This window comes from Oryctolagus cuniculus, chromosome 7 (assembly GCF_051225735.1).
Source record: "Oryctolagus cuniculus isolate XC-2025 breed Fujian yellow rabbit chromosome 7, ASM5122573v1, whole genome shotgun sequence".
Taxonomy (NCBI): Eukaryota; Metazoa; Chordata; class Mammalia; order Lagomorpha; family Leporidae; genus Oryctolagus; species Oryctolagus cuniculus.
This window is the reverse complement of record NC_142873.1, coordinates 110,615,007-110,639,785: the sequence shown is the minus strand read 5'-3', so window position 1 is coordinate 110,639,785 and position 24,779 is coordinate 110,615,007. Positions and strand designations below refer to the sequence as shown.

The window sequence follows — 24,779 nt, the reverse complement described above, 5'->3', positions numbered from 1 at the left end:
TACTTCTTATAGGTAGATTGCATATTTAACGGCTTGGGGAGTTGCATTTTATTTTATTTTATTTATTTAAAAATGATTTTATTTATTTGGAAGACAGAGATAGAGAGAGAGAGAGAGAGAGAGGCCGGGCTTCCATTCCTCTGGTTCACTTTCCAAATGACTGCAATGGCCAGAGCTGAGATGAACCAAACTAGGAGCCAGGAGCTTATTCTGGGTCTCCTACGAGGGTGCAGGGGCCCAAGGACTTAGGCCATATTCTACTGCTTTCCCAGGCCATTGCAGAGCTGGATCGGAAGTGGAGTTGCCGAGACTCGAACTGGTGCCCATGTGGGATGCCAGCCCTGCAGGCTGGGGCTTTAACCTGCTGCACTACAGCATCGGCCCCAGGGAGTTGCATTTTAAATTATGAAGACTTGTAATTACCTTGGGCTCATTAGGAGTCTGTGTTGGAAAAACCAGATTTCTGTTCTTCTGTCCTCACACCCCCATAATTCACACAAAATATCTGTGGCCTCCAAAAGTGTGTATGTGTAGGGGTAGTTTTACCTGCCAGTCATAAGGAGTGCAGCCACAGCAGACACCAGCTGGCTGTTGTCTAATTTAATGTAGACACCATCTACTTGGAGATCCCACAGGTCAAGGGCTCGGTCCCCAAGACTACTCCCTGACCCCTGACTCCAGATGCCAGCCACAGCCCCATGTTGTCTTACCTGAGCTTCTGACTGACTCCAGTTATAAGTGGGGGTTGCCCTCCTTAGGTTCAGTTAATTTTCCTGAGCAGCTCACAGAACTCAGGAAAGTACCTTTACTGGTTTGTTATAAAGGATATTACAAAGGATCCAGATGAAGAGATACTCAGAGTGAGAGGTATGAGGGAAGGGTTATGGTGCATCCTCACCAGGCCAGCCACCCTCCGGGAACCTCCATGTGGTGGGCTCTGTGGAAGCTTTCCAAACCCTGTCCTTTTGAGTTTTCATGGAGGTTTATTGCATGTGCGTGATTGCTAGTAGACTAGCTGGAGAAACCCAGCAAGGCCTGTCTGCTCAGATTGTTCTTGGCTCCTTTGTGCAGCATTTTTCCTTCAGGTTATGGGGCATGGCACATTCTGAAATGAGATCTTGTCTATCCCTGGACAAGGTAGGTCAGAGAATGGCAGGGAAGGTTAATGTTTCTATGATTTGCCTTTGGGAAAAGAAATTCCAGATTCTGTCGGCTGCCTTTGGGAGGGAGTTATGAACCGGGAAACTGGATGAAAACAAAATATTTATTATAATATAGAAGCTACTAAGATTCTGACATAATTAAAATGTATTTATCAAACCTTAGTATTATGTTCTTAGTGCTAATATCATCAAGACTTAAGACGTCATTAGTAATTCTTTGGTCTTCAAGTAAGTGAGGTCATTTAAGCTCCTTCTATCCCATTTAGGGTGATTGTCATGGTGACTGCACAGCTGGTGAACATGTGAAATGCGGTGCTTCACAAGTGGAGGTTCGTGCTACAGTCACGTGTGAGGACCTTTGGAGAAGTCATATGTGAGGGTAAATGTGTGTCAGCTCAATACTTACTTTCCTCTGTATGTGTTTTACTTTTTTAGAGTTAAGAGAAGAATGCCTAAATATTATATTATATTTGGGGCTTCTTTAAAACATAGCTATGCATTGAAACAGTCAGTGGTCAACATAGGTAACTGGGGAATCCTAAGGAGACCTAAGAATGCTTGTAAGATGTATCCTTGGGGCAAAACTATCTTATTAGTGTCTTTCTTCTCAGCCCTTCATTCCTCTTTTAAAGCCAGTTTCTGAACATACATGTATTGCCTTTATTGTGTTGTTGTTCCTTTTGCAATTTTTTTTCTTTTTATCTAGAAACCTTTTATTTAAGGTATACAAATTTCATATACACAAATTTAGGAACACAGTGATTCTTCCCAGCCAACCCTCCCTCCCACCTGCATTTCCACCCTTCTTTTTCCTCCCTCTGATATTCCCATTCTTCTTCTTTTTTATTTATTTATTTTTGACAGGCAGAGTTAGTGAGACAGAGAGAAAGGTCTTCCTTCCGCTGGTTCACCCCCCAGATGGCCGCTACGGCCGGCGCGCTGCGCGGATCCGAAGCCAGGAACCAGGTGCTTCTTCTGGTCTCCCATGGGGTGCAGGGCCCAAGCACCTGGGCCATCCTCCACTGCACTCCCTGGCCACAGCAGAGAGCTGGCCTGCAAGAGGGGCAACCGGGACAGAATCTGGCACCCCGACCGGGACTAGAACCCTGGGTGCCAGCGCCGCAAGGCGGAGGATTAGCCTAGTGAGCCGCGGTGCTGGCCTCCCATTATTATTTTTTACAAAGAGGGATTTTCAGTTAACTTTTGTTTTTTTCAGATTTTCAATTAACTTTATACTCCTAAGATTAACCCTACACTAAGTAAAGAGTTCAACAAATATTATGAAGAAAAACAAATGTTCCTCAACAGTTAGGACAAGGGATATTTAAAATCATCTAATTTCCAAGTGCCAATTACCTTGCCTAACCATTAGCTCTGAAAGTGGCAATTCACATAAATTATCATTGTTCCTTTGTTCATATTTGCCGTTTCTGATCCAGCTCTCTTAATGCACCTAGGAAAAGCAGCAGAAGATGGCCTCAGTGTTTGGGCCTCTGTCACCTATGTAGGAGACCTAGAAGAAGCTCTTGGCTCTTGGCTTTGGCCTGGCCCAACTCTGGCCATTGTGGCTATCTGGGGCGTGAACCAGTGGAAGGAAGATCTGTTTCTCTCTCTCTTTATCTGTAACTCTGACTTTCAAATAAATAAGTAAATCTTTTTTTTTTTTTTTTTTTTTGACAGGCGGAGTGGACAGTGAGAGAGACAGAGAGAAAGGTCTTCCTTTGGCGTTGGTTCACCCTCCAGTGGCCACCACGGCTGGCGCGCTGTGGCTGGCGCACCGTGCTGATCTGATGGCAGGAGCCAGGTACTTATCCTGGTCTCCCATGGGGTGCAGGGTCCAAGCACTTGGGCCATCCTCCACTGTACTCCCTGGCCACAGCAGAGAGCTGGCCTGGAAGAGGGGCAACCGGGACAGAATCCGGCACCCTGACCAGGACTAGAACCCGGTGTGCCGGCGCTGCAAGGCGGAGGATTAGCCTAGTGAGCCGCGGCGCCGGCCATAAATAAGTAAATCTTAAAAAACAAACAAACAAACAAACAAAACAAAACTCCGTGAAGAATGATTTAGTAATTTCTTGTTGTTTTTTTTTTTTTTTTTTTTTTTTTTGACAGGCGGAGTGGACAGTGAGAGAGAGAGACAGAGAGAGAAAGGTCTTCCTTTGCCGTTGGTTCACCCTCCAATGGCCGCCGCTGCAGCCGGCGCACCGCGCTGATCCTGGCAGGAGCCAGGAGCCAGGTGCTTTTTCCTGGTCTCCCATGGGGTGCAGGGCCCAAGCACCTGGGCCATCCTCCACTGCACTCCCTGGCCATAGCAGAGAGCTGGCCTGGAAGAGGGGCAACCGGGACAGAATCCGGCGCCCCAACCGGGACTAGAACCCGGTGTGCCGGCGCCGCAAGGTGGAGGATTAGCCTATTGAGCCACGGCACCGGCAGTAATTTCTTGTTTTAAGAAATATACCATAAACACCATCTAGAAAATAATTTGTGGGGCAGTGTTGTGGCACAGTGGATTGAGCTTCTGCTTGTGATGCGTGCATCCTATATTAGAATGCCTGGTTCTAGTCCTGGCTACCCACCTCCTCTTGAACTTCCCATTAATGCACATCCTGGGAGGCAACTGAAGATGGCTCAAGTACTTGAGTTCCTGCCACCCATGTGGGAGGCCTGGATAGAATTCCAGGCTCCTTGCTTCAGCCCTGGCTAGTGTGGGCATTTGGGGAGTGAAACAGTGGATCAAAGATCTCTCTCTCTCTCTCTTTACACCGTGTTTTTCAAATAAATAATAAACATTTGAAAAAGGAACCCAATTTGTAACTTGCAAAGAATGTTGTTTAATGCTTTTCTTGACTGAGGCTCTGGTGATACCAACGGAAGGTAGACTAAATTAGAATTTTAGCATATCACTGTGGCAGTAAAATCAGATATTTTAGATACTAAAGGGATTGAAGGGGCCAGCGCCGTGACTCACTTGGCTAATCCTCCGCTTGTGGTGCCGGCATCCTATGTGGGCACCCGGTTCTAGTCCCAGCTGCTCCTCTTCCAGTCAAGCTCTCTGCTGTGGCCTGGGAGGGTAGTGGAGGATGGCCTAAATTCTTGGGCGCTTGCTCCTGCATGGGAGACCAGGAGGAAGCACCTGGCTTCTGGCTTCTGATCAGTGGAGCACGCCGGCCATAGCAGCCATTTGGGGAGTGTACCAACAGAAGGAAGACCTTTCTCTCTCACTGTCTAACTCTATCTGTCAAAAATAATAAAAAAAGGGGGGGATTGAAATATACTGCATAACGGTCAAATCATCCCTTCACGTTATGCTGTGTACACAGATGAATTCTAATTAATTATTTTTAAACCAGGGAAGTTTTTTGAGATGGAGATTTTGAGTGAGAATAATTTAGAATTTTGCATTGAAACTGTTACTTTTAAAGTTCATTGTGGTTTCCTCATTTGTGGTAGATTTTTGTTTTCTCACTTGTGGTTATGCTAAAAAGCACTGTTTATCATGTTTTTCCTTGGCTCATCTCATACAGATGTAAAGAAATTATTCTAATAGACTGAATATATTGAAATATTAATTTACTCTGTTCTTTCAAAATCTCACCATACTTATTTTAAGGGGAAATAGAAAACTGTGAATTAACAAGAAATAATCCTTCCAGTCTTTTTTTTTTAGCCTAAACTGCCCTGGGAAATTAAATTAAGGAAGTTAAGTTTCCACATGACTAAGTAGCTGAATCCGGTGTCTTTTAGAACCACAAAAATAGAGTTGTTTATTTTAAAAATGAAAAAAATAAAAGTGTCTCAGCAATTTTTTAATCTATTGACTGTTTAGAAATATCATAATAGGATATCTTCACTGTAAATTTTGTAGTTGAACAGTTTGATTGATTTTTAGAGTTTAAAATAACATGGGTACATTTGTAATTTTGAGTATTAAATCTTTCTTTTGAACATTTTTGAATAATTTGTTAATAAAAGAGACTCAAGGTGAACAACTTCGTTATTAAGAGAAGTTCAGAGAATGTTAAAGTCGAGGTTTCATTTCTTAGGGATTTAACATCTTAGACATCTTAGTTATTGTTTGATGCTAATTTGTGGGGATATGTGGGCCTATGCATATAAAATTTAGGCATACACATGCATGACTTGTGTGTGTGTGTGTGTGTGTGTGTGTTTTTGACAGGCAGAGTTAGAGACTTTTTAGAAGTGGTCACTTAAATTTTTGTTATAGAAGTAAAGTAGACTTCAATGTTTATAGAAGAGTAAAACTCACTTTTAATTATATGAGGAATAATTATACTGAATAATTAAACTACTAACAGCTTATCCTTAGTTTGTATGATGGTAGTTTTATTTTTTTTATCTACTCTATATAACATTGACAAGAAAAGTATTCTTATAGAATAGTGAAAAATATGTTCCAAACACATTTTAAATATTTTAACTTTGGGGGCAGGTGCTGTGGCACAGTGGGTTAACACCCTGGCCTGAAATGCTGGCATCCCATATGGCGCCAGTTCAAGACCCAGCTGCTCCACTTCCCATCCAGCTCTCTGCTAAGGCCTGGGAGGGCAGTAGAAATTGGCCTGGCTGGCGCCGCGGCTCATTAGGCTAATCATCTGCCTGCAGCGCCGGCACCCCGTGTTCTAGTTCCGGTTGGGGCGCCGGTTCAGTTCCGGTTGCTCCTCTTCCAGTCCAGCTCTCTGCTATGGCCTGGGAAGGCAGTGGAGGATGGCCCAAGCTTGAGCCCTGCACCTGCATGGGAGACCAGGAGGAGGCATCTGGCTCCTAGCTTCGGTGCCGGCCATGGTGGCCATTTGGGGGGTGAACCAGCGGAAGGAAGACCTTTCTCTCTGTCTCACTCTCTCTCTCTGTCTAACTCTACCTATGGGGGAAAAAAAAAAGTTGGCCCAAGTCCTTGGACCCTGTACCCACGTGAGAGACCTGGAAGAGGCTCCTGGCTCCTGGCTTTGGATTGGCGCAGCTCTGGCCGTTGCAGCCAGTTGGGGAGTGAACCATCAGATGGAGGACCTCTCCCTCTCTCTCTCTCTCTCTCTGTGTCTCCTCTCTCTCTGTAACTCTGACTTTCAAATAAAAATAAATAAATCTTAAAAAATTGTTGTTATTCTGAGTAAATAGTACAAATAGCAAGAGTGTCAACTAAAAATAACAATAAAAAAACAGTCCAGCAATTTATTCTACTTTTAAGTTACTTGAAATCAGATTATTTGTTTCATTAATTTCTATATTTGTCATAGCCCATTACCTTGCTTATTTATTTTATTTAGGGGCCATAATCTAAGAACCAGACTTTCCCTATACAAAATGTCTAGTTATTCACCGCCTGTATTTTCCCCTCACTGACTTTAAGGTGTCTTGATTTCTACATTCTGGTTTAGGACTATTCAGAGTGTTTCTGGTAGCTGGTGCTAGGAACTGTTGGAACCAAAGTCTTCCCGTGGCCTGCTATCTCTCTGACTTAGGAAGGAAATACATGCATGTGCATTCTCTTAAGTTAAAAATTTTGGAATTAGTAGATTCAAGTTTGGCGGCTTTTTAAAACTAAACTTTTTACTTTCTTTTTTTTTTTTTTATTTTATTTTTTTGACAGGCAGAGTGGACAGTGAGAGAGAGAGACAGAGAGAAAGGTCTTCCTTTTCCGTTGGTTCACCCTCCAATGGCCGCTGCGGCCGGCGTGCTGTGGCCGGTGCACCGCGCCGATCCAAAGCCAGGAGCCAAGTGCTTCTCCTGGTCTCCTATGGGGTGCAGGGCCCAAGTACTTGGCCCATCCTCCACTGCACTCCCAGGCCATAGCAGAGGGCTGGACTGAAAGAGGGGCAACCGGAACAGAATTCGGCGCCCCAACCGGGACTAGAACCTGGGGTGCTGGTGCTGCAGGCGGAGGATTAGTCTAGTGAGCCGCTATGCTGGCTACTTTCTGTAAATAATATGACTGTCTTGCATAAGATTTGGAAATGTAGACATTCATAATATAAAAAACAAGTACACAGAGACTATTGTTAACATTTTTTTAAAAGATTTATGTTTATTATTTGAAAGGCAGAGTGACAGAGGGAGAGGCAGAGAAAGAGATCTTCTCTCTACTGGTTCACTCCCCAGATGATCATAACAGCTGTGGTTGGATCAGTTGGAAACCAGGAACCTGGAACTACATCTGGGTTTCCCATGTGAGTGCCAGGGACCCACATATTTGGACCATCTTCTGCTGCTTTCCCAGGCACATTGGCAGGGAGCTGGATCAGAAGTGGAGCAGCCAGGATTTGAACCAGTGCCCACATAGGATGCCAGCCTCACAGGTGGCAGCTTAACCTACTGTGCTACAACACTGGCCCCTGGAAACATTTTTTTTAAAAAAAGACTATTTATTTATTTGAGAGGTAGAGTTACAGCCAGAGGGAGAGACAGAAAGGTCTTCCTTCTGTGGGTTCACGACCCAAGTGGTTGCAATGGCTGGAGCTGTGCCGCTCCAAAGCCTAAATCCAGGTGCTTCCTCCTGGTCTCCGAAGCCTAGAGCCACGTGCCTCCTCCTGCGCTCCCACGCAGGTGCAGGGGCCCAAGCACTTGGGCCATCTTCTATTGCTTTCCCAGGTCATAGCAGAGAGCTGGATTGGAAGAGAAGCAGCCAGGACTAGAACTGGCACCTATATAGGATTAACCTACTGTGCCACACCGTCAGCCCCTGGAAACATTTGTAATGGATATATCATCCATCATATGGAGGGACTATAGATAATTCATGTACTTTTAAAAGATTTATTGGGCCGGCACCGTGGCTCAATAGGCTAATCCTCCTCCCTGCGGCGCCGGCACACCGGGTTCTAGTCCTGATCGGGGCGCCAGATTCTGTCCCGGTTGCCCCTCTTCCAGGCCAGCTCTCTGCTATGGCCTGGGAGTGCAGTGGAGGATGGCCCAAGTGCTTGGGCCCTGCACCCGCATGGGAGACCAGGAAAAGCACCTGGCTCCTGGCTTCGGATCAGCGCAATACGCCAGCCGCAGTGAGCCGGCCGTGGCGGCCATTGGAGGGTGAACCAACAGAAAAAAGGAAGACCTTTCTCTCTGTCTCTCTCTCACTGTCCACTCTGCCTGTCAAAAAAATAAATAAATAAAATAAAAAGAAAAGATTTATTTATTTGAATTACATAATTACAGAGAGAGACAGAGACAGAGACAGAGACAGAGAAAAGGGGAGACAAAGATTTTGCATCCTCTGGTTACAATGGCTGAGGCTGAGCCAGGCTGGAACCAGGAAGTTGTAACTCCATCTGGATCTCCCACATTGTGCAGGGGCCCAAGTACTTGGACCATCTTCTGCTGCTTTCCCAGGTACATTAGTAGGGAGCTGGATTGGGAGCACAGCAGCTGGGACTTGAACCAGTGCCCACGTGGGATGCTGATGGTGCAGGTGGCTTAATCCACTGTGCAACACCAGCCCCAGATAATTCACACATTTTATAAACTCTTTTCCAGAATTTGTGAAATTACGTATGTAGTATGCTTGAAAATGTTTCTTTTATTTCAGTTGTCAGTTGAAAATACCTAATTCTAGTGAGAGTGTTGCTCATAATGTACCTATGCTTCATTAATTTATCAGTTCACTGAATCACTGATTCATTTAATAAATATATTTTTTTTGACAGGCAGAGTGGACAATGAGAGAGAGAGACAGAGAGAAAGGTCTTCCTTTTTTTATTTTTTATTTTTTATTTTTTGACAGGCATTTAATTGATTCATTTAATTGATTCATTAATTGATTCATTTAATTCATTCATTAATTGATTCATTTAATAAATATATTTTTTTGACAGGCAGAGTGGACAGTGAGAGAGAGAGACAGAGAGAAAGGTCTTCCTTTGCCGTTGGTTCACCCTCCAATGGCCGCCACAGCTGGCGCGCTGTGGCCGGCGCACTGCGCCGATCCGATGGCAGGGGCCAGGTTCTTCTCCTGGTCTCCCATGGGGTGCAGGGCCCAAGCACTTGGGCCATCCTGCACTCCCTGGCCACAGCAGAGGGCTGGCCTGGAAGAGGGGCAACTGAGACAGAATCTGGCGCCCCGACTGGGACTAGAACCTGGTGTGCCAGTGCCGCAAGGCGGAGGATTAGCCTAGTGAGCCGCGGCGCCGGCCCATTTAATAAATATTTTTGTGAACTACTCACATGCTAGGCAGAATTTAAAGAGAGTAAATATTTTAATACTGAGTTTAGAAAACAAGTAATTATAGTACAGTGTGATACATGCTGTGATAAATGAAGACATATGTTCTGAGAACTAAGCCTCATTTTGAGGTTAGGGGAGGTAGTCAGGGAAGTCTTACCAATCATATTGCAGGAGGCGAAACTTAAGCAGGGTCTTAGGGACAGTAAGATAGTCATGCAGTGAGAGTGAGCAGGAAGGTGTTTGAAGTCGCGGGAACAGCATGTACAAAGGCATGGAGGTATGGGATAGCTCCTGGAAGTTCAGGAAGCTTTAATATTAATATTAAAAGTAGTTTTAGCATATGGCAATGTGAGGGAGTGGCCAAAGAGGAAGCTAAGTAGGCCCAAGTTACTTCATTAAGAGCCTAAAATAGCATCCTGAAGTACCAAGGCTTTGTGCTAAGTGCTGGAGGTACAAACATGAATGCTGCACCGTCCTTGTGGAACAGATTTATAACTAATTATCAGTTGTATGTCAGCAGTTCTTAAATTAGTATCTCAAACTCAGACCTCTCCTTTGAGCTCCACATCTACATTCATATATCCAGCTGCCTAATTAATATTTCCTATTTGTCTAGAACATAAGCTGTATGAGAACAGGAATGTCATTGCCTTTGTTCTCTGCTGCATGACAGTGCCTGGCAATAACTTACTGAATAATTAAACAAGTGTATACTTTTCTGCCTGCTTCTCTGAGATGTGTCATATGCTGAATATCTTAAATTCATGATCTCTCTCTAACTTGCCCTTCTCCTAATGTTCCTTATTTCAATGATAGGCACCAACTGTTTAGTTTCACAGCCAGAAGCCTGGTGTATCTTTCATACATTCTTGTTCCTCACCTTCCACATTCATTGTATCACCAAGATTTAGTGCATTTCTGACACATTTCTTCATCCATCCGATTCTCTCTGTTTCCGCTGCTCCGGTCCTAGTTACTGTCGTCTCTGCTAGTTCTGTACGATTGTGGTAAACTCTATCTACTCCTGTCCTCTTTCAGTCTGTTTGTCATAGTGCTATTAGAGTAAAACAAGCAAAAAACTCCCACAGAATGCGGCTCTGATATTCCTGTTTGAAACCAATTGCTTTTAGGATAAAGAACAAAATTCTTAACTTGAGTATACAGGATCCTGTGAGCTCTGGCCCCCGTCTAACTGTATAGCAGCATCTTGTGCTACCCTTTTGGACTTTCTGTAACTCTAGTCATGTCTTTTTAAATTCTTCTAATATCATGTTTTATCCTACCTCAGAACTATCATAGATAATTAGTAGCTTTCCATATATATTATAAAATGGAATATCTATTGTTAAAAAGTGAAATCTTTGAATAGATATTTATAACCCTGAAAAGGTAATGTGCTATGCAGCATTCTTTTCTTAAGATGTAAACTGTGAATCATTGCAAATAAGTACAAGCATTTTCAGTTATAATTTCCTCTTTTCAATTTATATCATATATCTCAATTTTCACACAAGTCAGTTATGAAACAAATGTTCATTTTAATAATATACATTTTTATTATTTACATTTATTATTTTAAAGTAAGAAAAAACATTTTCAGTTGCAAATGTAAGCCATTTTGTTTTGAAAAAAGTGCTGCAGTATTGAGATAGGATGGAACAGTAGGAAATGTCTTAATTTCGAAAATAAAATCCAGCTAGACTTTATACGAAAGTAGTGACTTGATACAAGTGGTACTCTCCATTCTAAAGATAGTCAACATTTTTTTATAATATTTTACATCACCTTCTCTAATTACAAATAAAACAAATCTTAGATGTTCTTACTTAGGTGACTTAGTATATTCAATTGTGAGCCTTGGGGGGTTGGTTGGTTTTGTGGGATAATTTTATTGTTACATATTTATTTGGTAGTGAAAGTTTCTTGTAATTAAAAATATTTAGAGTGTCTTACTCTGTGAGATTAATATCTATAAAGTTAGTATTCTGTTTTCTGATTCTAAGAAGTTAGTTTGCTCATTTCCAGTTCAAATTCATATTTAATCATTTAAGTGACTTTAGCAGTGTGGTACACCTCATATGTCTGATTTGCCTTTGTCTTTATTTTTTTAAAGGTCAGTACAAAAGATTAAATTCTACAGAAGAATGCAATCAAGTGATGGCTTTTTCTTTAGAATTTGAATATGGAGGCCACAGGATCAGATGAAGTTGATAAACTGAAAACTAAATTTATATCTGCTTGGAACAACATGAAATATAGTAAGTACAGTGATTTAAAAATTGCATAAATCTGAAGAAATATTTGAAGATATATATTATCTTTTCTAAGTAACTGACAACAAATGCAGTGCTTTAGTTTGAAATATTTCTGTAAGGACTGTAGATAAGAATATCTTCTGAAGAAAGAGCTAAATATCATCATAAAGATTGCTTTGAAAACCAAGCATACTGGGTGGTACTTTTTTGTTTTTTAGTTTGAGAGAGCATATTGATGTCTTCTGGCTCATGTACTTTTCTTTTTTTTTAAACATTCTAAAGCAAATAGAATTTATTCAGGTGATGATACCACCTCAACTCTTCAAATTCATTTACAGTCAGCCTTATATTTGAACTACGAAGTGAGCAAAATAGACTTTTGAACATAGAAAATAGAAGGTATAAAGTTTATGCAGACACCTCTGACTTTTCTCTTAGATATACCCTCAGGTTCATATATTTATTCATTTATTTGAGAGGCAGATGGACACACACACACACACACACACATACAGAGGGAGGGGGGGAGGGAGAGAGGGAGAAAGGAAGAGGAAGAGACATACAGAAAGAGTGTGAATGTGAACTCCCATTTACTGATTCACTCTCCAGACGGAACTGGGCCAAAACCTAGAGTCAGGAACTTGATCCATGTCTTCCATGTGGATAGCAGGAACCTAATTACTTGAGCCATCACTGCTGCCTCCCAGGGTCTGCATTAGGGAGAAACTGGAATCACAAGTTGTAGACAGGGATTGAACCTAGAGACATGGGCATCCTAACCAGTGTCTTAACCTTTAGACCAAACTCTGCCTGGTCTCTTATTTTTAATCTAGTTCCTTTTGATTTGCCAACAAATCTAGTGAGGATTATATGGTGATTTTTTTTTTTTGAAACTCACTTCAGGCTGAAAACAAATTGGAGATAAAGAAACCCTCAAAGATTGAAAAGTACTTGGGCAGAACTCATTTCAACAGGAAGTTCATATTTGTTAAAAATGGGAATGATAACAAAATTCAGTAAAAGCCTTTAATAATGCGAATCCAGGTAAGCATAATTGGCACTTGGCTCCTGGTCCACTGGAAGTCATGGCCAGCTGGCTATGTAGTGAGCTATAATTTGGCTATAATATGACATTGTATTTTGAAAATTGTGAACATTATTTTTTTAATTAAGATATATTTCACACACTATAAAAGACATCTTTCTAAAACATACATTTTAAAAATTTCATTGTCAATTTAAAAACGTATATAACTTAGTGTTTTTTACTATATCCACACTGGAGGCCATACTGTGGCGAAGAAGGTTAAGCCTTACCTACGGTGTCGGCATCCCATTTGGGCACTGGTTGGAGTCCAGCTCCAACTTCCACTTCCAATCCAGCTCCCTGCTAATGCACCTGGGAAAGCAACAGAAGATGGCCCAAGTACTTGAGCCCCTGCACCCACATAGGAGACCCCAGAAGAAGCTCCTGGCTTCAGCCTGGCACAGCCCTGGCTATTGTAGCCATTTGGGGAATGAACCAGCAGGTGGAAGATCTCTCTCTCCCTCTTTGACTGTCTCTCTCTTTGTCTCTGGCTCTCCTTCTCTACAACTCTGATTTTCAAATAAATAAATAAAAATTCAATACATATATACTTATATATATTACATATGCTATATATTAGTATATATAATGCTATATATTATATAGTATATAGAATATATAGTATTAATATATACTATATAGCATATATAATATAATAGATAACATTATAAGCATGACCATACATTATATATTATATATAACAATATAATACATAATTATGTATTATATAATTATTATATACCATAGATTATATAAGATTATAATAATATACAATAACACTATATTATAATAAATATTTTATATATAATTATATATATTATATATTTATATTATGTAGAAACATCATTATATTAGATTATATATATTATAAATATATAATAAAATATATAATATGTAATGAAATGTATATAGTATGTAATATTATATAACACAAATATATATTTATATATAATAAATAGTAAAATATATAATATAATCTATAATATATAATTTATAATATATAATATGTAGTACATACATATAAATATATATAGTTATATGTGTATATATATATATTCACACTTCTGTGCAACTGTCATCACTAATTCCAGAATGTTTTCATTATCTGCAGAAGCAGCCCTGTACCCATTAGCAGTGGCTTCCTATTTCCTTTATCTCTCCATCTCTAAAAATCACTAAATCCACTTTTTGTCTCTGGATTTAACTCTTCTAGACATGCCATATGAATGAAATTTATATGTGGCCTTTTGTGTCTGGCCTCTGTCACTTAGTATAGTATTTTCAAGGTTCATTCTTGTAGTATGTACTTAGTTATTTTTTTATATGAATGAATAACATTTCCTTTTATGGCTATACCCTCCTTTTTATCATTTATGAGTCGATAAATATTTGAGTTGTTTTTACTTTTTGGCTATAATGTTGCTGTGAACATTCACATACAAATTTTTGTGTGAACTCTTAATTTTCTTGGGTCTGTAGCTAGGAGTGGAAATACTAAGCCATATGTTAACTCTTAAGTTTGAGTTTTTGAGAAACTGTAGGTTGTTCTCTAAAGTAGCTGTATCATTTTACATTTCCACCAGCTATGTTAGAGGTTTTAAATTTAGCTATATCCTCATTAACACCTGTTATTACCCATCCTTTTTATTAGAGCTACTGTAGTAGATGTGACGAGATATCACATTGTGGATTTGATATGCATTTTCCTGGTAACTAATGATGTTGAACATCTTTTCAGGTCCTTACTGGCCATTCCTATATTTTCTTTGGAGAAATTTATATTCACCTGCTTTATCTTTTTCTGAATGAGTTGGGAGAGTTATTTATATATGCTAGATATAAGTCCCTTAGAAAATATATGATTTTCAAATATTTTCTCCCATTTTTGAGATTACTTTTCACTTTCTTGATAGTGTCCATTGAAGCACTAATTTTGGTGAAGTACAATTTAACTATTTTTTATTTGGTTACTTGTGTTGATGTCATAATAAAAAAATGCCTAAATCAAGATCATAAAAGTTTGTACCTACCTTTCCTTCTGGGAATTGTATTTTTTTTTAGCTCATACATTTATGTCTTTGATTAATTTTAAATTAATTTTTACATATGATATGAAATAGGAATCTGACTTTAATTATTTGTATGTGACTATCTAGTTGTCCCAGCATTATTTGTTGAAAAGAGTGCTGTTTCTCCACTGAATGATTTTGATAGTTTTGTATAAAAGCCAGTCGGCTATAGATGTATGTGTTTATTCCTGGACTATTAATTCTATTCCATTTATTTGTATGTCTGTCCTTATTCCAGTGTAGCATGGTCTAGATTACTGTAGCTTTGGAGTAAAATTTGGAATTAAAGAGTGAATCTTCCAACTTTGTTCTTTTTTAAGATGATTTTGCTTATTCTGAATCCCTCACATTTCTGTATGAATTTTATGATCATCTTGTAAATTTCTATAAGAAATCCAGCTGGGATTTTGATAGGGGTGTTCATTGAAACTGTAGGTCAAATTAGAATATATTGTAGTACTAACAGTATTAAGTCTTTCAGTCCATAGATATGTATGTCTTTCCATTTACTTAGGTCTTTCAAAATTTTGTTCAATGATGTTTTGTAGTCTTCAATGTATAAGTTTTACACTTCTTTTGCTAAAGGTATCTCTGTCCTTTTTGATATTATTGTAAAATGTATTCTTAATTTCATTTTGGATTATTTATTGCTAGTGTATAAAAATCCAAATTTGAAAAATTTGATCTTATATCCTATAACTCTGATGTACTCCCTTATGAATGGTAATAGTTTCTTGGAAATTCTTTGTATTTTTGCATAGAAGATTATGAAGTCTTCAAATACAGACTTATATGCTTTTGAAGTGCTTTAATCTATGAATAGGTTATATGATGAAGATTTCATTAGTAAGGTCTGAAAATTGTTGTACAAGTACTCAATAATACATTTCATTTGCATCCTAGGAATTATTATTTAACCCAAACACATGTTTATATATATAATAGCTTTAATAATGTATAGCCTTCTGTATTTAGATATTTAAATGTGCATAATAAAGTTATGATAATGTCACATCTTTGAAGAACAGATTGTTCAAGGTACTTAAGTGTTCTAGATAGCTTTATGTTACAGAGTAGTATTTTATTTTGATTTTCATTGGTGAAAATCATTCTAAAATGTTTTATTTATTTCCTTCCTTAGAGTTTTTATGGTGTGGAAGGACTAATTTTTTTTTAAGATTTTATTTATTTATTTGAGAGTTAAAGACAGTGAGAAGGGAGAGAGAGAAAGGTCTTCCATCTGCTGCTTCACTCCCCAAATGGCCGCAATGTCTATAGCTGCGCCGATCTGAAACCAGGAGCCAGAAGCTTCTTCTGGGTCTTCCACATGGGTGCAGGGGCCCAAGCACTTGGGCCATTTTCTACTGCTTTCCCAGGCTACAGCAGAGAGCTAGATTGGAAGAGGAGCAGCCGGGACTAGAACTGGCACCCATATGGGATGCCAGTGCCGCAGGTGGAGGATTAACCTACTGCGCTACGGTGCCGGCCCCAGACTAATGTTGATTGCCCACTGTCCACTAGGCTTTGTAGTAAATAATTTATGTCCTCATTTAAATTTCTTATCTCCCTGAGATAGGTATTGATATTCATTTTTTATAAATTAGGAAACTGAAATTAAGTGACATGTTCAAAGTTGAATCTATACCCATCCTCACTTGTTTCCCAATCTATTCTCTGAATATACTGTAAATAATTTAGGATTATTTCAGTCGAGATCAGGACTTTGTTATGATCACAGTGGAACTAGAAATGGCTCAACAGTTAAGATATAAAATTGAACCTTTTTTGAGAAAGTCTTTACTTCTACTTTCCCCCTTTCACCTTTGTTTGCATGACTTTATGATATGTATAAACTTAACTTCCTTTTTAAAAAGATAGTAAGTAAATCACCCTTGTTTGGTTATTCTAGAAAATCATTATTATCTTTATTTCAATACTTTTTATTTTCATTTTTGGAATCTTAGTTCTGATTTCAAATTGTTGACTTAATAGACTGTTTTTTGTTTTTGTTTTTTTTTTTTTTGAGTGTGTGAGATTCTGTTTGTGATAGCTAATCTCCAAAGATGGTGCTCAGTGAACTGCACCTTGTATTATCTCTTCTCCCATTGAATCCGGGCTGACTATGCCTCACATTAACTGGTAGAGTGAAATAGAAGTGATGCTGTGTCAATTCCATGCCTACCAGTTTAACAGGTGACTTCTGCTTGCTCTATTTTGGAGCTCTGAACTGGCATGTAATCACTTCTGATCCTATACTGGAGAAATCACGTGGAGAAACCTTATGAAGAGGAAATTCTGGGGAACTACATGAGAAGGATCAGCTGACTCAATGTCCCACTTGAACTTCTCTGATTTCTGCTACATTAGGGACTCCAAGCAAATCTCATGAGAGGACAACCCAGTTAATCCCAGTCAACTCACAGAACTGGGTGAAGTAAGAAAAAAAAATGCTGTTGTAAATTACTAAGTTTGGAGTGGTTTGTTAAGAAAGAATAGATAGGGGCTGGTGCTGTGGTACAGCAGGTTAACACCCTGGCCTGAAGCGCTGGCATCCCATATCGGCACCGGTTCCAGTCCTGGCTGCTCCTCTTCTGATCCAGCTTTCTGCTGTGGCCTGGGAAAGCAGTAGAAGATGGCCCAAGTTCTTGGGCCCCTGCACCCGTGTGGGAGACCCGGAAGAAGCTCTTGGTTCCTGGCTTCGGATCAGCGCAGCTCTGGCTGTTGCGGCCCTCTGGGGAGTGAACCAGTGGATGGAAGACCTCTCTCTGTCTCTACCTCTCTCTGTAACTGTCTTTCCAAAGATGGTGCTCAGTGAAATAAATAAAATCAATCTTAAAAAAAAAAGGAATAGATAACTAAAATACTGTCCAAATTTATTTCTAAGCATTTTTATGTTAACTGAGGGAAAATTAACATCAAGTAAAATGAGTAGATCTTAAGTAGCATTCTTTAGAGTTTGAAACATGAACAATCCAATCAACATATAGAAAATTTCCTTTATACCAGAAAGCTTCATCATGCTTCCTTTTGGTCATTTTCTAGCTCTTGTGGGCAATCACTACTATGCATCAATTTATTGGATGGCTGGTCTGCAAAGGTCCAATTCGCTAAATGAACTTGCTTTCTTGTTTAGTTTTATTTGATTAGTTTTCATTTAGAAATTACAGCATTTAATTTGACAGGTCCACCTCCCTTTTCTATATCTACATACAGAGACTAGGTGAAGGGGGGAGATTAAGGAACAGAATAATTTCTTTATTTTCCTGAATATGAAGAATTCTGTTGAGTATATTTTTATGTGTATAAGAGGAACTTACATATATTGAAGTATTCACAAGGATATTTCTTGTTCATGGGTTTTTCCTGTGCCCCAGGCTCTGTTATTTAGTCTATGGTGTTATTTATTAGATACTCTGTGTTTTCCCCTCTCTGTGCTATATAGTATCCTGATTCAGCATGAATAAGCTGTGGTAGAGATAAGTAGTAAAATTCTAATAATGCTTTTATAAAGATAAAATGAAAACAGGCCACCTAAAACTAAATAATTGAAAGTAAAAAGTAGATTAGTATTTTGGTAGGTTGGTGTGATTCAACTCTCACATGGCTGTGGGAAGAGAGGAAAAGGCTATGCCTTATGAGAAGTCCTGAGTCCTCTTATGCACCTAGCTTCACGGAGGACCAAAGGAAGTCAGTTTGATTTGAAGGATGCGGCCCTGCCAAGGTTTGTACAAGAAATAGAAGAGTAAGAGAGATATGTACCACATGACTGATGGCCGACCTTTAGATCGCTGTAAGCCTGTGGTATGTGGACTCAGAGTGCTTCAGGCTCTGACCAGATTCACTTTTCTTTTCTTGAGGAGGGACTGGTGGGTGATGGGTTAGAGAGAGAAGGAGAATGGTAAAGCATAGGGAGAAAGGCAGGCATTGCTCCCTGAGAGTTTGTTTCTTTGAACTTTTTCTTTTTTTAAGTTCTTAAGATTTGCTTTGGATATGCTTTTTTGGATATTAGAATCATTTCAGTAAGACACTAATAGTGTTACTAAAAGAAAACACATGTAAAGCTTTAGCCTAGAGGAAGTTCTGGGGAACTGCATGAGAGGGAGCAGCTGACTCAGTGTCCCACTTGAACTTCTCTGATTTCTGCTACAAAAGGGACTCCAAGCAAATCTCATGAGAGGACAACCCAGTTATCCCAGTCAACCTACAGAACTGGGTGAAGTAAGAAAAAAAAAAAAAAAAGCTAGCCTACTTCCTGGTATACAATAGGAAAATCTTAGTTTCCCATTGTAATTTAGAGAATCCAATCCAGGTGGGAAAGGAGAAAACATAGCTTAGCAGAGCCAAACATCTGCCCCAGGGAGAAAATCTTTGTTGGAATAGCATGAGCCAAGTAACCTTCTGAGTGTAGCTCAAAGTCAGTGGGTTCTAGAGATAATGTGTGTCACATTGTGGCAAGTCTTTAATGAGACTAAGAAGTTGGTAGTAAATCTGTTATGGGGGCCTGTGTTGTGGCGTAACAGGTAAAGTCACTGCCTCCAGTGCTGGCATCCCATAAGGGTGTCAATTGGAGTCCTGGCCACTCCACTTCTGATCCAGCTCTCTGCTATGGACTGGGAAAGCAGTAGAAGATGGCCCAAGTCCTTGGGCCCCTGCACCCATGTGAGAGAACTGGAAGAATCTCCTGGCTCCTGGCTTCAGATCAGCGCAGCTCCGGCCATTGTGGCCAACTGGAGAGTGAACCAGCAGATGGAAGATTTCTCTCTCTCTCTTTGCCTCTCCTCTCTCTATGTAACTCTGATTTTCAGATAAATAAATAAATTGTAAAAAAAAATTGTTACGTAACAAGTAACTGAAGGTTGTTTTGGAAAAATTTCTTCATCAAAGCTAAGGCACAAGCAGATTATTTTGGAAGCCATATGTAACATTTGCTAAAATGGGGAAAAGACTGCCTGCCGAGAAGCTGTTTTGGAGAGTGTTACGGTAATCCAGGTGGAACTCAATGATGCCCTCCCATTCTCTCTCAGCACCAAATTCAGAGCCTTGCGTCATCTTACATTGATGTATTATATTTTTATTTATTTGTACAGTACTTTTCAGGAGTACTTTCATTAAAAAAATCACTCCTTTTAAATTTCTCAACAACTCTGTTTAATGTAAAGGGCAAATAGTCTGCTGAAGACTAGACCCAGGTCTGTTGACTCCACATTTCAGATTCTGTTTATATGCTCTTGTATTTTAGCTGCTTTTACCATTAGCAGTCAGAATTTCATAGACTTGGGATTATTGAGGAATGTAGTGGGTGCATGCTTTTCTCAGGAAATTCAGATCTGTAATAGCATCATGAAAAGTCAAAAAGGACATTACCTTTTAGATTCTGACAGTTTAGTAGGAAGAAAATTGAAAGAATTAAGAACATGCAGCAAAAGTTGGAGTTAAGAGTTGGGTTGTAGAAAACTGAGTTAATGATGTCTGAAAGCTTATACACCACTTTCAGACAGCCTCATTTGACCAAAATGATGAGGTTCCCTAGGAACCTTCAGAGATCCACTTTTATCAAGAACGGTCATCTACTGTGTGATCTTTTTCCTAAATTACTCAAATATTCAAATACTTTAGGTCTTAATTATCTAAGGTAGAACAAAAACAGAACATTGGTAATAGTTTTTGTCTTTGGGACAAGAATTTGGTATCAGAGAAACTGGAGTAATATTTTAATTTTAGAATTTTGTAGTATAAGAATATTGCAACCTATATGAAAGTAAGTTAAGAGAACTTTTTTCTTGTGTTTTTTAATTGGATGGAATACAGTTAAAATATTTCAAAATATTTTTGAAAGTAGCATAAATGGCTTATATTTTTGGTTCATTGTCCAAATATTTTGCAACTTTTGTAAAAAATACATATCTGTAAATGATAATTGATGGTTTGAAATTAAATAAAAGAAAATGTTGCTAGACTTTTGTCTGAAATCTTTTAATTGCAAAATTTTCTTTTTTTTGTTGTTTAGGTTGGGTGCTAAAAACAAAGACATATTTTAGTAGAAATTCCCCTGTTTTATTGCTTGGAAAATGTTATCATTTTAAATATGAAGGTAAGTGCTAAATTTGTAAACCATTTAAAAATCTTTGTGGAAATTCATTGTGTAGCTTTTTGTTATTTCCAGATCAATTTATTTTTGGCACATTTATGTTAAAAAAAATCTGTATTTTATATCACATCATAATATGGCTTGAATTTCATATGAAATCCTTGAGATAAGGATCGTATTATCTTTTGCTCTATCTCTTAGTTCTGGACTTATAGTATGAGTTCTAAGTAGATATTATTTAAATAAATTTTTAATATTCCTTATCAAGCTCTTTAAAGTATGTGATAATAATGAAAATATCCCTTAGTTGACCTAAAATGATAAATCTTCCAGTTCTTAGGATGTCTCTGAATTTCTGAATATACTCATCCTTTCAATAATTCTTTTATCTTTTTTTAATAATTTAAGGCCCTATATATATATATATATATATATACATATCAAAGCTTTTTTTTTAAGGCTTATTTATTTCACTTGAAAAGCAGAGTTACAGAGAAGGAGAGCAGAGGAGAGAGAGGAGAGAGAGAGAGAGATTGATCTTACATCCACTGGTTCATTCCCCCAATGGCCACAATGGGCGGAGCTGGATCTATCTGAAGCCAGGAACCAGGAGCTTCTTCCAGGTTTCCCACATGGGTCAGGGGTCCAAGGACTTGAGCCATCTTCCACTGCTTTCCCAGGCACATTAGCAGGGAGATGGATTAGAAGTAGAGTAGCTGGGACTCCAACTGGCGCCCATATGGGATGCCAGTGCTGCAGGTGGTGGCTTAACCTATGCCACAGTGCCCACCCCTTATATTTTATCTTAATTAATGCCACTTAAGGAGTGCCAGGCATCTTGCCTAGATTTTGGGAAATATCTTGGATTCTCACAAAAAATTTACAAGAGGTGGACCCAAGTGTCTTACGAACATGAAAGTAGGAGGTTAGAGAAGTTTAATAATTTGTTCAAAGTTACATGCTGGCTAAGATGAAATTTAAACCAACATTAGTCTCTAATACTAATGTTCTTTTTATTGTATTTCTTGGCTTGGTTTTATGTGTTTGAGTGTGTTGTGTTTTGAGTGAGAGAGAGAGTAAATAAGCATGAGAGTATGCTATTAAGATTTTACTCATTTTTCGCTGATTATTTTAGTCTATCATTTAACAGCAATTTTCTAAAACCTTGTAAATGACTTTTAATAGCAATAGTAACAGTTAACATTGAGCATTTGTAATGTGCCAAGCAGTATTCTAAGTAATTTACATATATTAACCCTTTGAGTTATCACAATAATCTTGGAGGATGAGGAAGAAGTTGGTAGATAAAACAGGTGAATGGAGCAGTATGATGAAAGCAATAGCTGAGATATTAGAGATCACATTTAGGAAATAGAGGGAGGGGGAGGGGGGAGGGGGAGCAGGAGGTATTCAGGGAGAACATTTGTGTGTATTGAGTTTTCCCTCAAGTTTAGTTGTGGTGGGAGGTAGTTCAGAACAAGGAGCAAATTATGGAAGAGAATCTTAAATGCTATTCTAGCTAGGTCATATTTTAAACAGGCAACAGTATGGTGAGGAGTATGAGCTTTGAGGTCAGGCATATCTGGGTTTAAATTTTGGCTTTTTTTTTTTTTTTTTTTTTTTTTACTTTTTAGTTGTTATTTTAAACAAGTTATGTTATCTCACCAAGTATTAATGATACTTGTATCATAGGTTTTAGTTATGTGTCTGATACATATAAGTGTTCTAAATAATAATGGTAGAACAATTTTGGGAAAAAGCTTTTAGATTCCTTTTAGGCATGGCATTATATATTTTTTGAAAACTTACAATAGGTTCTTAGGGTTCCTCAGTTCAAGAGATGAAATATAATTGATGCAAAAACTACAAATGAGACAAATAGAATACTCTTCTCTTCTGGACCTGGAGGAAGGAGAAAGGTGTAGGAGGAAGGAAGAAGGGAGAGAGAGCCAGAATGGTATGGGAAGCAGAATATACCTTGAGAATTTCCTAGTAACATCCCCTAAACTTCAGTAAATTTAGCTGTGATCAAGAAATGCTTAAGAGGAATTCTTTTCGAAAAAGATGAAATTTGGCATTTGGAGCAAAAAATAACACTTATCATTGCAGGATCTAGAAGTAAAAACAACCATGAATGCTAAAGCTGTAAGCTAGCAGAAATCTTAGGGCCAGCACTAGACTTCTATGTGTCACATAATTTTTGGTTTAAGCAGATTTACTAAGATTTGTAAGAGTTGAGGTTTGTGGTGTCTTAAATACAATGATGATTATTACCCCTCCCACCTTATTTTTAAAGTCTTATTTGAGAGACACAGAGAGATCGTTCAATTACTGGTTCTCTCCTCAAATACCCACAGCAGCCAGTGCTGGAGCAGGCTGAAGGCAGGAGCCTGGAATTAATTCTGGGTCTCCCATGTGGGTAGCAGGGACCCAAGTACTTGAGCCATCACCTGCTGCCTCCCAGAGTCTGCATTGCGAGAAGCTAGAATCTGAAGCAGAGTCAAGACTCAAATTGAGGCATTGCAGTACAGGATGTGAGTGTCTCAACCTGTGTCTTAATCACTAGACTAAACACCCACTCCATGTGTCTGCTTTAATGGTAGTACTATGCTGTTTTGGTTACTGTAGCTTGTTAGTATGTTTTAAAGTCAAGTATTTTAATGCTTCCAGTTTGTTCTTCTTTGCTCAGAATTGCTTTGGCTATTTGGGGTCTTTTGTAGTTCCATACAGATTTTAGGAGTGCTTTTATACATTTTTTAAAAAATATTCATTTATTTTTTACTTGAAAGGCAGAGTTACAGAGAGGCAGAGGCAGAGGCAGAGAGAGGGAGAGAGAGAGAGAGAGGTCTTCCATCTGCTGGTTCACTCTCCAGAAGGCTGCAATGGCCAGAGCTATGCCTATTTGAAGCCAGGAGCCAGGAGCTTCTGCTGGGTTTCTCATGCAGGTGCAGGGGCCCAGAGACTTTGATCATTTTGACTGCTTTCCCAGGCCATAGCAGAGAGCTGGATTGGAAGTGGAACATCCGGGAATCAAACCAGTGCCCATATGGGATGGTAGCACTGCAGGCGATGTCTTTACTTGCTACACCACAACCCGGCCCCTATATTTCTTTGATAAATGTCATAAGTTTTTGATAGGAATTGCATTGAATCTATAGATCACTTTGACTGTTGTGGATATTTTAACAATATCAGCTCTTTCAATCCATGAACTTGGGTTGTCTTTCCATTATTTTGTATCTTTTTCAGTTCCTTTCATCAATTTTCATTGTAGGGATCATTCATTTCCTTGGCTTAAATATAAGGTATTTTTTCCCCTAGCTATTGTGAATGGGAATTACTTCTTGATTTCTTTCTCAGCATTTTTATTTTTGGTGTATAAAAAAAGTTATTGATTTTCGGGGGCTGGCACTGTGGTGCAGTAGATTAATCCTATCCCATATGGGTACAGTTCAAGTCCTGGCTTTCTGCTATGGCTTGTGAAAACAGTGGAGGGTGGCCCAAGTCCTTGGGCCCCTGCACCCACGTGGGAGACCTGGAGGAGGTCTCCTGGCTCCTGGCTTTGGATTGGTGCAGCTCAGCCATTGTGGTCGTCTGGGGAGTGAACCAGTGGATGGAAGACCTCTCTTTCTCTGCCTCTCTGTGACTCTGCCTTTTAAATAAATAAATAAATCTTTAAAAAATACCTATTGATTTTTATATGTTGATTTTTGTGTCTTGCAGCCATACTAAATGTGTTTTGTCAGTTCTAACAGCATTTTTTTTTTTTTAGTGAAGGCTTTATGTTTATATAGATATAAAATCATGTTATCTGCAAAAAGGAATAATTTGACCTCCTCTTTTTCTGTTTGTATGCCCTTCATTTTTTTTTCTCTTGCCTTATTGCTCTGGCTAAGAGTTTCTGAGCCATATAGAATAAGAGTGATGAAAGCATCTTTTTCTTGTTC

The 24,779-nt window shown here is 39.0% G+C and overlaps 1 protein-coding gene across 47 annotated transcripts in view; it reads left to right on the top strand.

Moving 5' to 3' along the window:
• The window catches only part of ATG4C (autophagy related 4C cysteine peptidase), a 99,014-nt gene that overhangs the window by 12,245 nt on the left and 61,990 nt on the right, over positions 1-24,779 (top strand). For 22 of the 47 annotated variants that reach the window (XR_016211003.1, XR_016211004.1, XR_016210992.1 and 19 more), the window contains exons 2-4: positions 1,430-1,542; positions 11,447-11,591; positions 20,752-20,835. Coding sequence is in view for 23 of the 47 variants with exons in the window: in XM_089300555.1 (XP_089156681.1) it covers positions 11,516-11,591; positions 20,752-20,835 (160 nt within the window). In the remaining 24 variants the exon portion in view is untranslated. Of the gene's footprint in view, positions 1-1,429; positions 1,543-11,446; positions 11,592-12,491; positions 12,633-20,751; positions 20,836-24,779 lie in introns of all 47 variants that reach the window. The other 25 variants (XR_016210996.1, XR_016211005.1, XR_016210995.1 and 22 more) reach the window with 4 other exon arrangements.